The sequence below is a fragment of the Salvelinus alpinus genome, chromosome 19, assembly GCF_045679555.1.
Source record: "Salvelinus alpinus chromosome 19, SLU_Salpinus.1, whole genome shotgun sequence".
Lineage (NCBI taxonomy): Eukaryota > Metazoa > Chordata > Actinopteri > Salmoniformes > Salmonidae > Salvelinus > Salvelinus alpinus.
The window spans coordinates 39,217,265-39,233,449 of NC_092104.1; the positions used below are offsets into that span (position 1 = coordinate 39,217,265).

Consider the following 16,185-nt stretch of genomic DNA (forward strand, 5'->3'; position numbering starts at 1 on the left):
TATCTTATGGGGTTGGTGATTGTTCTGTGTGAAGCCATAGTCTCTGTTGCATCATGGAATGCAGAATGTTATGTGAAACCCCTGGGCCTGTGGCTGTCGAAGCTCCTCCACTGAGCTGCTGCTGTGAGCAGGAGTGGGAGAGAAGCCCATGCTTAATAGACAGTGACAGTCTTCTTTTCTTCATTCTCCTGCCTCTCCATCTCAAAGGCTGCCAAATATAGAGAATAGTGCTTAAAGAGGCAGCCATGTGCACACACACTCAGAATCACGCTCTATTTTTAGGTTTGTCTTATTCCAGAATATACCCAATACGGCATGGTCCACCCGGTATGGTTCTATGTTTTTTCACTCTGTGATTAAAAGTAGTTCTCAGAATAGATGCTAATTATGTGTGCGATTATGTAATATAAGGAGTATGCCTTCAAATGTAAAGCATCACAGATTGAGCTGGAGTTTTGTGCTACTTGGGCCCCTCAAGTGTTGGGTTTGGTCTGATTACGGATTTTTGAATTCTGAGTTTTGAACATGGGCATGAAAGGGCTCATTTAGTTCTTTTGAATTCTTTGACTTGTGTTTCACTTGATTAGTTTAATTGTTTAATTACCTTAATTGTTTGATTAGAAGATAACATTTAATGATGATTATGAATGAAAGGCAGCTTTTGTATGGGGTTTTCTGCTCTTAACCCTGTTTCCTATACAAGCTACAACATGTTGCTAGAAGAATACATTTAGGGAAAGGAATGTGATAGTCCATTTATGTAATGTTGTCACGACATTAAACATCAATTCAATGGTGCTGATAATTTCCCATTTGATAAACTGTAAAAGGTGGTGTGGTATAACATAATGACAGGAAAAGGTAAGTGCTGTAAATAAAAGCACCACAGCTTTCAGGAGAGATTGTGTATATAGAGTGTTTACTGCAATTAGTCTCTCACCCACGCTCTTTTTTCTCCTGCAGATTAGTGGTTACAGCCCTCAGCTCTCTAGATAAGACCTGCTAAAGACACCAAGACACTAAATACAGAGAGCATTGAGAGACACAAGACACATGTCACAGGTACTCTTATGTTTGATATACTCTGTGTGTGTCAAGTTACTCTGTGTGTGTCTATCAGTGTGTGTCTATGATTATTTGTTGATGTCCTGTGACTGACTGATGGTTCTCTGATTTGAGACTACTGTTGTTATGTGGTGTCTGTGTTGTCACACCACATTACTGTGGTGCCTTGTGTTGCTACCCAGTGCTGTGACTCTATACCATAACCCTTTTTTGTGTGTTATGTTGTGATTGTGTTAGTGGTAGCACTCCAACACAGCATGTAGTCTATGCACTCCAGTATGTACTGTGATTGCGTATCTGTGACACAGTTGACGGCCCTGCACCCGTGACTCTCAGTGCTCCTCAGGGGCTCTAATGGCTTCTTTAATTGCATCCATCCATCACCCAACTGGCTCATCTCTTAAACCACACATACTGAGATGAGCAGCTTGGCTTAGGAGGTACGGAAATAGCTTCCTATAGCTTAAAGGAAAACTCCCCCCCTAAAACTATGTTTTGATATTTGGGTTCATTAGTCTATTGTTGATATAGTCCCAACATGTTTTGCATGTCAGCAATCAAGATTCCAATCTATATAACTTTTCAAAATACAGAAATACAGCTGATGCTGTATTTTGAAAGTTATATATCTTGAAAACTTGATTGCAGTTTTTGGGTGGAATTTTCCTTAAAGATTTTACCTCACAATTTCTTCATAGTAGGCTGGGTTCAAAGGAGATTTGGCAACGGTCATTGATTTTTACATAATGGACTTAAATGTGCTGTTGTCTTTCACGTGCTTTCCTGTGAAGCACTGCTGCAATGATTAATCTATGTTTTTTCACTACTCTCAGCATAAAGTCTTCTTCAACCCCAATAGCTGTGATCAAGGAAATGCTTTGCACAGTCAACTTCAGTCCTTTGGTTTATTATAAATGGCCATGTTTATTACAGTAATATAAGGTTGTGGTCACCTGCAAGAGTTCAGTTGACATTGGGAAGATGAACTAATGCTGAAATTGACAAATAAAGCTGTCCTCCATGTTGCTGTATTCAGATGGAACAGGAGATCTCTTTAGTCCAGAGTAAGATGTCTGATCTGGAGTCAGTGCTGCAGCAGAAGGATGTGGAGCTGAAAGCCTCAGAGACACAGAGGACCATCCTGGAGCAAGACCTGGCTACCTACATAACCGAGTGCACCGTGAGTGGCCCAAGATCCTGACTTTGTGTGTGTGTGTGTGTGTGTGTGTGTGTGTGTGTGTGTGTGTGTGTGTGTGTGTGTGTGTGTGTGTGTGTGTGTGTGTGTGTGTGTGTGTGTGTGTGTGTGTGTGTGTGTGTGTGTGTGTGTGTGTGTGTGTGTGTGTGTGTGTGTGTGTGTGTGTGCGTGCGTGCGTGCGTGTGCGTGTGCATGTGTGTGTGAGAGATTCCGTAAAGCACTATGTGTGGGTGCTCTTGTGTACTACATGCAGTGTTGCCAACAGGCTTTATATAAACGTCCTCTCACTGTCAACTGCGTTTACTTTCAGCAAACTTAACGTGTAAATATTTGTATGAACAGAACAAGATTCAACAACTGAGACATAAACTGAACAAGTTCAGACATGTGACTAACAAAAATGGATAATGTGTCCCTGAACAAAGGGGGGGGGGGGTCAAAATTAACAGTCAGTATCTGCTGCTGCCACCAGCTGCATTAAGTACTGCAGTGCATCTCCTCCTCATGGACTGCACCAGATTTGCCAGTTCTTGTTGTGAGATGTTACCCCACTCTTCCACCAAGTCACCTGCAAATTCCCGGACATTTCTGGGGGGAATGGCCCTAGCCCTCACCCTCCAATCCAACAGGTCCCAGACGTGCTCAATGGGATTGAGATCCAGGCTCTTCGCTGGCCATGGCAGAACACTGACATTCCTGTCTTGCAGGAAATCATGCACAGAACGAGCAGTATGGCTGGTGGCATTGTCATGCTGGAGTATCATGTCAGGATTAGCCTGCAGGAAGGGTACCACATGAGGGAGGAGGATGTCTTCCCTGTAACGCACAGCATTGAGATTGCCTGCAATGACAAAAAGCTCAGTCCGATGATGCTGTGACTTACTGCACCAGACCATGATGGACCCTCCACCTCCAAATCGATCCTGCTCCAGAGCACAGGCCTCGGTGTAACGCTCATTCCTTCAACGATAGACAATAAACTGGTCCAGCGAGGGTGGGTTTGTGCCCATAGGCGACGTTGTTGCCGGTGATGTCTGGTGAGGACCTGCCTTACAACAGTCCTACAAGCCCTCAGTCCAGCCTCTCTCAGCCTATTGCGGACAGTCTGAGCACTGATGGAGGGATTATACGTTCCTGGTGTAACTCGGGCAGTTGTTGTTGCCATCCTGTACCTGTCCCGCAGGTGTGATGTTCGGATGTACCAACTTGTAAGTCGCTCTGGATAAGAGCGTCTGCTAAATGACTTAAATGTAAATGTTAAATGTAAATGTACCGATCCTGTGCAGGTTTTGTTACACGTGGTCTGTCACTGCGCAGACGATCAACTGTCCGTCCTGTCTCCCTGTAGCGCTGTCTTAGGCGTCTCACAGTACGGACATTGCAATTTATGGCCCTGGCCACATCTGCAGTCCTCATGCCTCCTTGCAGCATGGCTAAGGCACGTTCACGCAGATGAGGAGGGACCATGGGCATCTTTCTTTTGGTGTTTTTCAGAGTCAGTAGAAAGGCCTCTTTAGTGTCCTAAGTTTTCATAACTGTGACCTTAATTGCTTACCGTCTGTAAGCTGTTAGTGTCTTAACGACCGTTCCACAGGTGCATGTTCATTAATTGTCCTGAAAATTTTCCGTTTCTGGTTTTGTTGAGTTTGAGTTTCATGTGTGTGTTTCAGAGTCTAAAGCTCAGTCTGGAGCAGGCCCGTATGGAGGTTTCCCAGGAAGACGACAAGGCGCTGCAGCTCCTCCACGGCATCCGGGAGCAGAGCAACAAGCTGCAGGAGATCAAAGAACAGGTAGAGGAGAGCGCCTCCTGTGGGGCATCAGATGCCTGACAGGAGTTGTGGGTGGTGGAGGGAGTAACACAAAGTTGCCCCTAAACGCTGTTTAACTGTAATGTTTAGGGTTAAGATTTGGGGAGGGTAAGCTGATCCTAGCTCAGTGCCTAAGGGCAACTTCTACACAGAGTGCTGTGGAGGGATGTGCTGTAAAGGGTTGATTGCCCATCCCTATGGGGTGTGAGTCGTGTGGGGTGTGAGGAGAGTGCTACCCTGTCAAAGCCGGGTTAATTACAGAGGAGGAGGGTGTTGAGGCTTATCCACTGCTCCCTGTGTAGGTGGAGTCAGTAGACTGTTAAACACCCTAGGTCTGGATTCCTGACTACATGGAACCATATTCATGTGAATTAGTGTTGTCACTGTGGTTTCATTGCCTTTCTCGGATAATAGAGAAAAAGCCTTGAGTGCCACGTAATAGAAGTCTGAAATAGACGTTCTAGTAGCGATAACCTTCTGTGAGTGTCAGCATTGAGAATTTACTAGGAGTTTGCAGTATGGTGTCCAGCAGTGGGCGTGAACTCAAACGCACTCTGCCGTGCACACAGGACTTGTCCTGACCATAAAGAAAGTCTCAGTGGATATCTCTCTAGTAGTGGCGTGCCTTTGCATAGCTCAGCGCCCCAGTACATCAAGGCGTCTCCTGTGTGTTTATCACTCGCTACTTTCAGAAGTGATGTAGTGTCTCCTGAGTCTCTGCTGATTGAGGAGTGTAGAGGAAGGATAGATTCACGTTCAGCACACCATTATCCAAATAGTGTGTGTGTCTCTTTGTGTGTGAGTTAGTGTGTTTGTGTTTGTGCGTGGGGGGTTTGTGTGTGTGTGTGTGTGTGTGTGTGTGTGTGTGTGTGTGTGTGTGTGTGTGTGTGTGTGTGTGTGTGTGTGTGTGTGTGTGTGTGTGTGTGTGTGTGTGTGTGTGTGTGCTCAATGCGGATACAACAATGATCTGATTTGGTGAAGGGTTGCCAAGTTCCTGAATTAAGATATTGAAAGATTGACAGCAGAGGACAGTTAGACAGTATGAAAAATCCCCCCCCCCCCCCCCCCCCCCTCCACGGCACAGAGCAGAATCCCTGGCAGTGGTTACCAGGCACAGGCTCTATAGCGCAATGGTTGCCATGGCAATGTGAACCATCCATACCTAGAAGTGGAGAGTGTGCAGTGCCGCTGATGCAGTGGGCAGCCTGTCGTGATGAGGCGATGGGGTTTTGGATCTTACATTATGGGAATTGGAGTGTTGGTGTTTTATCACTGCACTGTAGTCTTCACACCCAATCCACGGTCACCGTGGTGGTATCGTTACCGCTTACTGATACGGCTAATGCAAACCTGGAAATTAGCTAAGGAAATGATTGATCCACTTATAGTTAAAGTTCATAAAGTGGTTCGTAATTGTCATACATGAGAATGAGTTAGGCTATTGGATATTTGCAGAAGTACTTTCCTGTTTGATTTTGAGGGCTGCATAAGGTCTTGAACAGTGCCTCTCTCCCACGCTCCGTTTTAGGAGCCTGGAATTCATATTTATGCAGAATGTATTCAGTGTTGGCTCAACAAGCATGGAAGATTGGGGATATGAGCGATACAAGCTTTTCAGTGAGAGAAAGAGAAATCCATTGCAAGACAATCAGTACATGCAAATTCTGTAATTCTGAGAAGCAGTGAGAATTAAAAACTAGGCTAATTGGAACAGATCCCTAACACTGAATACAAAGCACGCAGGCTGACAGACTATAACTGGGATAAGACAACTATTCTACCTCTTAGTATTGTATCTGTGATAGGTAGGTTTAATCCAGTTCTAAGGCCAACCTAAAGTAAGCTTCATTTGACCACTTTGTCAGCAAACTTACCTTTGGCACATCAACATGATTATTCTGTTCTGTAAGGCAGAGTGAAGAGTAAGAGGCAAAGCCCCCAGGACCACGGATTAGTCTCCCCCATCTTGAGAGGCTACAGCAGAACTATCACTCTCCCTGTCAGGGCTACACCTACTGCATTTGAAGCTCCCAGTGGGAGTGTGCAGGTCGGGACGATAGGGAGGGACTTCCTGTGTGATTGTGTGTGTGCGTTTGCATGTATGTGCGTGCGTGTGTGAGTTAGGTAATTCACACTCTGAATCAGCTCTTCTGGCGTGCACTGTTCCATTCTATTCACCATGTATTCCCCCTTTTCGCTCTCTCTCTCTCTCTCTTTAATCCTATCCCTTCCTTCCTGCCCCTGGCTCACTCCTCCCTCCTCCTCCATGGGTATCACTCAGCTCTGTACTTAAGCCCAGGCCTAGTTCAGTTCTCCTGCTAACTGATGTTTAGGGCTGCCAGAGATTTGCTGTGATCCAGTCAGGGACCTAGGGGACTGGGGACACCGAGGAACTGATATGCTGAGTCGGCCCGCTGGCAAAACACACTGTCATTTTGTATGAAGATTCTTTCCTACTTGAAATGGATGTTAATGTGACTCTACAAAGAGATTAAATGAAAGGTCCCTGTGGTTTTAGGTTTATTCAGTTGATACAAGTATTGCTCAAGTGAAAACCTTTAATTATCATTCCAATTATCAATTTAATTTACTGTTTACCTTTTTCTTCCTCAATTCATAGCGTCATGCCATGAATCCTAATTGACAATGCCAATCATCATTTACTCAAATAGCAAATGCTTTTTGTATCTTAATTAACGTTATAAGGAGGTCCAAATATAATTTGGGAGGAAATTGTACTGATTATGAAATTCCGTTGTCTTTCATTTTAATTTTTAAAACACGGCGTGAGTCATTTATTACACATGACATTTTCTTATTATAATAGTTAATGACTCATGAAGTGTCTTCCTGTCACTTACTGTAGACAACAGGCGGACGTCCTCGGAGACACGCTTTAAGGGTTGATGGAGGAACACTTAGCAAGGTTTGAAACTGAATGGAAACAGGAGGAGAACTTTTAAATGAAAAGGGACTAACGAGGCGCTGGCTGGTGCTGCTGATGTTATCTGCTGCGCCTGTCGTGTTCCATTGTCAGGGTGTCCTCACCCTTCCCAGGCACAGAGAACATGCTACTTTTCATTAGCCTCTGCTAGTCCTAACCAGCCTGGTTGACAGGACTGCTGCATGCCCCGTGACCAGACCACGAGATGGAAGTGAATGCTGTTAGCCATAGCTAATCATTCATTAATGCACCTGTACATAGCCCATCTATAATTTAGCCCAAACAACTACCCCTTCTGTATTTATTTATTTTGCTCCTTGGCACCCCATTATTTCTATCTCTAATTTGCACATTCTTCCACTGCAAATCTACCATTCCAGTGTTTTACTTGCTATATTGTATTTACTTCGCCACCATGGCCTTTTTTTTGTTGCCTTTACCTCCCTTATCTCACCTCATTTGCTCACATTGTATATAGACTTATTTTTCTACTGTATTATTGACTGTATGTTTGTTTTACTCCATGTGTAACTCTGTGTTGTTGTATGTGTCGAACTGCTTTGCTTTATCTTGGCCAGGTCGCAGTTGTAAATGAGAACTTGTTCTCAACTTGCCTACCTGGTTAAATAAAGGTGAAATAAAAAAATAAATAAAAACTTTAGAAGAGAAGGACACTAATTGATTTTAGCTGATGCACTTCTTCTCTGCCCCACCTCTTCTTGTTCCATAATGCTTTGTTCAATAGATTCCATTACACAGTATGTCCTTTTCTGTCTCTTCGTTGTACCTCTCCTCCCCATCCCTCCCTCTCTCATGTCTGCCTATCTAATCTCTTTCTGCGATGCTTTCCGTTCCTTTCTATTTACTTGTTATTTTTTGGCACTCATCCTTCTCCTCATGTCTTTCACCTCTGCACTCCTCCACTATCCCTCTCTCTCATCCCTCGTTCCTCTCGCATCCCTCTGCAGGAGTACCATGCCCAGCTGGAGGAGATGCGCGTGGCCATCAGGCAGCTGGAGGAGGACCTGTCTGCAGCCCGTCGCCGTAGCGACCTGTACGAGTCGGAGCTGAAGGAGTCCCGTCAGACCAGCGAAGAGCTGAAGAGGAAAGCAGCAGACTATCAACAGAGGATGCAGAAGGTGCTGTAGCTGTTCACTCTCATATTGATCTCTTGGCTCAGACCCACGTTCAGAGAACTTGAAAGGCATGTGTTGGTTTAACTGATTTTCAGCTTTTTTTCTTACAGGCTAAGGAGCAAGGCAAAACTGACACGGAGGAGCTTCTGTCAAAGCTGGAGAAGGTACCGCTTCAGTTCCATTGGCTCACATGTTGACATCCTATATGGTTCGATATGGTCCTTCAAGGAATGCTGTTCAGTCAATGGTTAGGAGACAAATGCCAAATTATAAAACAAAAGTTATTATGAATGAAACGATGAAGATGGTTTGGGTGTAAAACTCTTAGGGACCAAGGAATGTGCAGCTTAAAAGGTTAATGTTCTCTATCTTTCTCTTTCTGTTTCAGGCCAATACTGAACAGCAAGTGAAAATTCAGGATCTCCAAGATAAGCTTGCCAAGGTAGAATATTTTGGTTGAAAACTTCCTGGATAATGAATTCATATTCAGCATATGCTGTAAGGGGAGAAGATATGTTCACCACACACAGACATGTGAAAAGTCCTGTTTCTCTCCTGCTAATGATGCGTGTCAACTCCTCATTGTCCTGTGAAGCAGATGCTGAGTTGTGGCCTGAGAGTAATTCAACTGTCTCCGCTAAAACCATCAGTAGTTTGTTTCAGCTTCATTGCCAGCTATCTAACTATTCTGCCCCTGTCAGACAATGGCTGGTTTCTCCATTTATTATGTTTTATACAGATGAATATACATTTAATACCCTTTTCGAAAACGTTATCATTTTCTTTTTATCCAAACAGAATTCTCTAAGCTGTGTGGGCCCACATTTTAGAGGCACAATCAATCACATTTTCACCCAGTATTCTACGCTATTCATGGATTCAATTATCAATCAAGTCTTTAGAGTTTAAACTACAACAGTTTAAAGTTATTTCAATGTAAGCTAGATGACAGACAGTGTTTGTTGTACCCCGGCCCATAACACAGGCAGTGAAGGGAAGTAGTGAGACCACAGATCTCCTCCATAGTATTCGGGTGGCTAAGGAGCGCATGGAGCGTGAGCTGGAGAGGCTGCAGACCAAGGAGGACTCCAGTGACAGCCTCCGCAGACGCCTGAGGGAGACAGAGGTATGCAGTACTGACACACATTAGACAATAACTGCAAAGAAAGGACTCATTGAGAGAGAGCTGGATAAACTCCCTGTTACTGTTGGCAGCAGATGTTCTCTAGCCTGAGCGGTCTGTGTGTGTGTGTGTATATGCGTGTGTGTATGCTTGTGTGTGTGTGTGTGTGTGTGTGTGTGTGTGTGTGTGTGTGTGTGTGTGTGTGTGTGTGTGTGTGTGTGTGTGTGTGTGTGTGTGTGTGTGTGTGTGTGTGTGTGTGTGTGTGTGTGTGTAGGATGGCAGGAAGACCCTGGAGAACCAGGTAAAGAGGCTGGAGATAGTGGAGCGCAGGGAGTGTAAGCTGAAGGAGGACATGCAGAGCAAGGCCCAGCAGATCCAGCAGATGGCTGATAAAATCATGGTAAGGGGAGGGGAAAGAGGGCACCTCAGCCCTCCTCCGGTCCTCACAACTTTGCCCTTCGTTGGAGGATTGCTTTCCATCCGAGTGAGCATCACACAAGCCCTCCGGGAATATGTGTTCTCACTGCTCATACAGCACACACACTCGTTCTCTTAGTTACACACACATATACACACACTCTCTCTCTTAGTTACACACACATACACACACACACACTCTTTCTCTTAGTTACACACACATACACACACACTCTCTCTCTTAGTTACACACACACACGCACTCTCTCACTTAGTTACACACACATACTCACACACACTTGTTATTCAGTCTGTGCCAAATCCTAATTGAGATCTGCAAGCGCATGTGTAGTGTTAGCGTATCTCCACGTTATGAGCGTGAATCTCACATTAGGATTCGGCCTTCCCTCTTTGGAGATTATTTATAGCGCTCTCTCTCTCTGTCTCAGACCCAAAAGTGTTTGTTTTCTTTTCCTGAGAACAATTATTTGTAGCATTTTATCCTTGCTGTACTGAATACTTTTGTGGTGTTGGGTCCTGAATTGAAAAGGGTCCATAAACAATGTACTGTACTGTAACATGTGTGTGTGTGTGTTTGTTTGTATAGCACCTGGAGGAGAGTCTTCGTGAGAGCCAGTCCACAGGCCAACGAGTGGAGACACACATGGAGCAGAAGGAGAAGCTCTATGACGAGAAAATCAAGGTAGAGCCTCAAGGGACCTCTACTGTTCATCACAAACATTCTGCGCCGTATAATGTTATGGGCTACTGGTGTATTTACATAGTTAGGGAAGGTTGTCGGCTATAACTGGAACCCAGATTTCCTGGGCAGGTTCCTTGGATCCCGGTTCTGGGCCTTGATCCTGAGCTCTAGCATGGTTGATCCTGTGTTGTATCTCTCTTATATTGACAAGGTTCTGGAGAACCAGATGAAGGCAGACATGGCAGATAAGGAGATGCTGGAATCCAGTCAGAGCAAGTATGAGGACGAGGTCCAGGAGAAGTGCTGCATCATCAGCGAGCAGAAGGCGGTAAGAGCTGCTCAAGCTAGTTAGGATGTGGCCAGGCCGATTTTTACAATAATCACATGGACCTGGTTTATTTTTCACATTAATCACACTGACTTGGTTTATTACAAACTTCCAATATCCTTTTGCCAGGCAACTGTGATATACTGTACATGTGCTGTGTTGTTCTGACAATAGTAGTGAGCATTTGATACTTTATAAATGCGATGCAAACTGTCAGACATGTTGAGGCTGCCTGTAAATGTGAACTGTCAGACATGTTGAGGCTGCATGTAAATGTGAACTGTCAGACATGTTGAGGCTGCCTGTAAATGTGAACTGTCAGACATGTTGAGGCTGCATGTAAATGTGAACTGTCAGACATGTTGAGGCTGTATGTAAATGTGAACTGTCAGACATGTTGAGGCTGCATGTAAATGTGAACTGTCAGACATGTTGAGGCTGCATGTAAATGTGAACTGTCAGACATGTTGAGGCTGCATGTAAATGTGAACTGTCAGACATGTTGAGGCTGCATGTAAATGTGAACTGTCAGACATGTTGAGGCTGCATGTAAATGTGAACTGTCAGACATGTTGAGGCTGCATGTAAATGTCAACTGTCAGACATGTTGAGGCTGCATGTAAATGTGAACTGTCAGACATGTTGAGGCTGCATGTAAATGTGCTTTGAAACGTGTCTCTTCTGTCCATCCCAGACCATCAATGCCATGGACTCTAAGATGGCCAGCCTGGAGCAGAGGATTGCCGAGCTGTCTGAGGCCAACAAACTGGCAGCCAACAGCAGCATCTACACCCAGAAGAACATGTGAGTGTTGTGGACTATCTCAGTTAGTTACATAATTCATTAGTTAGTTAGGAAGATTGTCTACTGACTGTGTTGCGTGTCTATTTATCTGTCTGGGCCGGACAGGAAAGCCCAGGAGGAGATGATCTCGGAGCTGAGGCAGCAGAAGTTCTACCTGGAGTCCCAGGCTGGGAAACTGGAGGCCCAGAATGCCAAGCTGGAGGAGCATCTGGAGAAGATAAGCCAGCAGGAGCAGAGCAACAAGAGCCGAGTGCTGGAGCTGGAGACGAGGCTGAGAGAGGTGAGGGGAGAGGAGAGGAAAGAGGAGATGGGGAGAGGACGAGGGCAGACAGGGGAGGCGAGGGCAGGAAGGTTGGGGTCACATGAAGGAGGCGAGGGCAGGAAGGTTGGGGTCACAGGAAGGAGGAGAGGGCAGGAAGGTTGGGGTCACAGGAAGGAGGAGAGGGCAGGAAGGTTGGGGTCACAGGAAGGAGGAGAGGGCAGGAAGGTTGGGGTCACAGGAAGGAAGAGAGGGGAGGAAGGTTGAGGTCACAGGAAGGAGAGGGCAGGAAGGTTGGGGTCACAGGAAGGCAGGGAGGGAGGGCAGGATGGTTGGGGTCACAGGAAGGAGGAGAGGCAGGATGGTTGGGGTCGCAGGAAGGAGGAGAGGCAGGATGGTTGGGGTCACAGGAAGGAGGAGAGGGCAGGAAGGTTGGGGTCACAGGAAGGAGGAGAGGGGAGGGGAGGAAGGTTGGGGTCACAGGAAGGAGGAGAGGGGAGGAAGGTTGGGGTCACAGGAAGGAGGAGAGGGGAGGAAGGTTGGGGTCACAGGATGGAGGAGAGGGGAGGAAGGTGAAAAGAGGAGAAGGAAAAGAGGGCAAGGAGCCAGGAAAGCAGTCGGCGGGTTGGGCAGAGAGGGATGCCAGATAGAGGGGTCATGTAAGGTGAAAGGTCAAGCTCCACTGTGGGTTGTTGATTTGCCAGATCAGCATCTTTCTGACTCACTGACCTATCTGGATCTCTCCTTCCTCTTCCTGACTCCTTTCTGTCTCCCTTTTCTCTCTTTGTGTCCCTCGTGTCGTTAGATGGGCTTGGAGCACGAGGAGCAGAAGCTGGAGATCAAACGTCAGGTGACAGAGCTGACTCTGTCGCTGCAGGAGAGGGTGTCTCAGATCAGTGGGCTGCAGGCGGCACGCCACTCCCTGGAGAGTCAGCTGCAGCAGGCCAAGTCAGAGCTGGAGGACACCACCGCTGAGGCTGAGGAGGAGATCTGTGTTCTCAGAGTGAGTGCAGGAGGGACACACATACCAGTCTGCTGTTATTACTCCTGTTATTACTGTGATGTTATGAAGTACGGTAGTACAGCCACCAAACCTGTCTCTCTCTCTGTCTGGTAGGCCCACCGAGACGAGATCCAGCGCAAGTATGATGCCCTCAGAGACAGCTGTGCGGTATGCCACCCCTCTGTATCACCTATTTTTTCTCTCTCTAGTGTTGTCTTTATCTTTCTCTCTGCCACCTCTCTTTACCCGGTCTCTTTCTCTCTCTTTCTATTCTCTCTCACTCCTTTCAGAATTCGAAGGCATTAACTGAGTTGAATCAGATAAGATCAGCTATTATAGATTTCCATTGACCGTGTTTCCAGCCATCACGCTCAATGAGGCCTTTGTTTTTCCAGGAAAAAAGTAGACCATCAATTAGGTTATCCGTCTGTTTTCAATCCCCACTGCTATTTCTACTATTTAGAAAAATATCAATTTGTTTTATGCGGTTCCTCCATATCTTTTTTGCCAAGAATAGAACTAAGTCTTGTATTTAGGTTGATGTGATGAATAATATATACCCATATCTTTTCATATCTCTTTGTCAGCGAGCGCGTGAAAACTAACCCTGGGAAGATGAGGTTATTGTGTTGTGGTGGGGGATTTAAAAACCTTCAAAGTCACATTGTTTGAATCACTGCTGGGTCTCATTGTGGTTAATACATAATGGTCTCTCTTTATCCCCTTGCCCTACTTTTGTGATCCTCCCACTCGCAAGCTGTTGAGAAAGAGTATTCTCCCTAGATTCGGCTGGACGATATCCAGGCAATCATTCCCAAGTTCGGAAACAAATTAAGGTTGTTATGCCTGGCCCCCCATGTCTATTTTTGTGTATGGCACCTATTTGTTCTGTTTAGATCATTGATAACACAGTACTTCTTGCAGCCCTGCACCATTCAAAAACAGCAGAAATGAAACATGGGCAAGGTTGCATTGACATGAGGTAGTAGTATATCAATAATAGATACTGTTATGTACTGATGACAAGTGTTATGTAACATGCCTGGAGGTGAAGGTCTGGGTCCTTTGGCTGTTGTCGGGAATTGGCTAGGTTTTGTTTACACATCTTTAGAGGGTAGTGAATTCTAACCAAACCCACTGTAATAAATCACAAACATCTGTACGTTGGCATCAGTGTTAATCTACCCCGGGTACTGCTACTAGACTGTCCTGTGTTTCTGTGTATCCTTTAAGGAAGCTACAGAGCTTCAAACATGGCTTGTCCTGGAGTGTGTGTGTGTTATCAGCACCCAGTAGGATGGAGAGAGTACATTGCTGATGAACAGATCACAGCTTATCAGTCCCATTGTTGACCTCCCAGTATTTTGTCATTTCAGAATTCCAGTCCTCAGCCCCTAGGGCTTGCCCCCTCACTCCACTGCCCTGTAGTCCTGCATGGTACAGAGCAGCCAGGCTCCCCAGACAGAGGAATAACATCTAACTCTGCTTCAGAAACCTCTAACCTTCATTTGCATAGGGTATGCACTAGTATGCTGGCTGATTAAGAGGACATAATGGTGCAGATGAATAGATTATGCAGTTCCCTGCTCAGCCTGGAGAGTGACATGAAGGCTGTCTAAGATACTGATGTTTCCATGGATATGTATCTCTAATTGCAAAATGGTTGCCTTAGCGGGCTGTAATGTATGTAGCATTCACTGAAGGAAACTCATGGTGATCGTCTCAAGTGTTCGGTAATCCAACGATACGCTGTGTGGGTTCCAATTGAATCCATATGCTCTGGTGAGGACTTCTCACTCTTGTCCGTCAACGGTCATTTAAATGATGAGTCTTATGCCCTCCTCCCCCTTTCCCATTGATTGATCATTCTATTTCACTACATGATGAACAGGTCCACCACTACATCACTACATCGTAGTATACATTGAAATCATATACTGTTGTGTTGAGATGCTGGTAATGAACCTAGTGTAATTCTTCTCCATCCCTCCCTCAGGTGATCACAGACCTGGAGGAGCAGCTGACCCAGTTGACCCAGGAGAACGCTGAGCTGAACAGACAGAATTTCTACCTGTCCAAGCAGCTGGACGAGGCCACAGATGAGACAGAGGAGCGCCTGCAGCTGGGCCAGGACGTGGACCGCCTCCGCCGCGAGGTGGCTGACCGTGAGATGCACCTCAACAACCAGAAACAGGTGTGACTCACACTCACATCCATCCTGTTCAGTGTACACACTCTAATGTTACTAGAATGTGTTCATGGAGAGTCTAGTTTCTCATGTTCTCATTTCCTCTCAATTCAATTCAATTTAAGGGGCTTTATTGGCATGGGAAACACATGTTTACATTGCCAAAGAAAGTGAAATAGACAATGAACAGAAGTGAAATAAACAATAAAAAATGAACAGTAAACTTTACACAAAAGTTCCAAAAGAATATAGACATTTCAAATGACATGTTATGTCTATATATTATTATTGTCCCTCTCTCTCTCTCTCTCTCTCTCTCTCTCTCTCTCTCTCTCTCTCTCTCTCTCTCTCTCTCTCTCTCTCTCTCTCTCTCTCTCTCTCTCTCTCTCTCTCTCTCTCTCTCTCTCTCTCTCTCTCTCTCTCTCTCTCTCTCTCTCTCCCTCTCTCCTTTCACATACATTTAATTTCACATATGCCACAAAACACATAACTCTCCTCAGTCCTCAACAATCAATTACAGGTGACACACACAAAAACATACACACACACTTCAGCAGCTACTGTGATGAAGTGGAGTATAAATCAGGCAGAAGATACTGGACTATTCTTTTGTTATGTAGCGCTAGCTCAGTGAGCAGAGAGAGGAGAGGAGGCTGTGTGACGCTGTGCTCTGCCCCTGTGGGAGGGGGTGTGTAGGCGTTCAGTAGCTTCATCTCTCAGTCTCTCTGTCCTAGCTAGTGGTTGTGTAACCAGGGATGGAAGTCATAGATGAGGGATCCGACCGTGAGTGGGAGGGATGTGTCATCCACATCGTTCCCAGGTAGTGTCAGCCCTGGATGCGTGGACTTCAGAGGACCATGGTGCTGCTGCAGCTATATTTGTACCCCAGTGTTTGTCTCAAGCAGAGAAATAGGAAGCATAAAAACCTAGCTCAGTGTCAGCCCTATGTACAGTACATACGCGAAATGTATTGCCTTCATGAATCTATACAACTCTCAAAAGCACTTTCAACTGTGGCGCACAACCCATTGATTATCAGAATATGACAATACTGATGTTGGTTTGGGATAGTATGTCTATTACTCAGAGGGCTGCTTCATTAAGACCACAAAAAAACATGAAAAGTTCCTTAAATGGTTGTATTAGTGTAAGTTTTCCCCCTGCAATTGCTCTGTGTTGTTCATGTTGTCTGTAGGAACAGAACAGAGCAGT

At 45.5% G+C, this 16,185-nt stretch overlaps 1 protein-coding gene across 9 annotated transcripts in view; it reads left to right on the plus strand.

The window, feature by feature from the left end:
* Nucleotides 1-16,185, plus strand: part of LOC139545549 (citron rho-interacting kinase-like) — a 58,176-nt gene that overhangs the window by 14,714 nt on the left and 27,277 nt on the right. For all 9 annotated transcript variants that reach the window (XM_071353453.1, XM_071353455.1, XM_071353461.1 and 6 more), the window contains 15 exons: nucleotides 964-1,062; nucleotides 2,102-2,245; nucleotides 3,931-4,050; nucleotides 7,981-8,151; nucleotides 8,259-8,312; nucleotides 8,537-8,590; nucleotides 9,134-9,274; nucleotides 9,546-9,671; nucleotides 10,296-10,391; nucleotides 10,603-10,719; nucleotides 11,414-11,523; nucleotides 11,629-11,803; nucleotides 12,588-12,785; nucleotides 12,900-12,953; nucleotides 14,782-14,979. In XM_071353453.1, coding sequence (XP_071209554.1) covers nucleotides 1,054-1,062; nucleotides 2,102-2,245; nucleotides 3,931-4,050; nucleotides 7,981-8,151; nucleotides 8,259-8,312; nucleotides 8,537-8,590; nucleotides 9,134-9,274; nucleotides 9,546-9,671; nucleotides 10,296-10,391; nucleotides 10,603-10,719; nucleotides 11,414-11,523; nucleotides 11,629-11,803; nucleotides 12,588-12,785; nucleotides 12,900-12,953; nucleotides 14,782-14,979 — 1,767 coding nt within the window. In that variant the 5' untranslated portion in view covers nucleotides 964-1,053. The remainder of the gene's footprint in view (nucleotides 1-963; nucleotides 1,063-2,101; nucleotides 2,246-3,930; nucleotides 4,051-7,980; nucleotides 8,152-8,258; nucleotides 8,313-8,536; nucleotides 8,591-9,133; nucleotides 9,275-9,545; nucleotides 9,672-10,295; nucleotides 10,392-10,602; nucleotides 10,720-11,413; nucleotides 11,524-11,628; nucleotides 11,804-12,587; nucleotides 12,786-12,899; nucleotides 12,954-14,781; nucleotides 14,980-16,185) is intronic.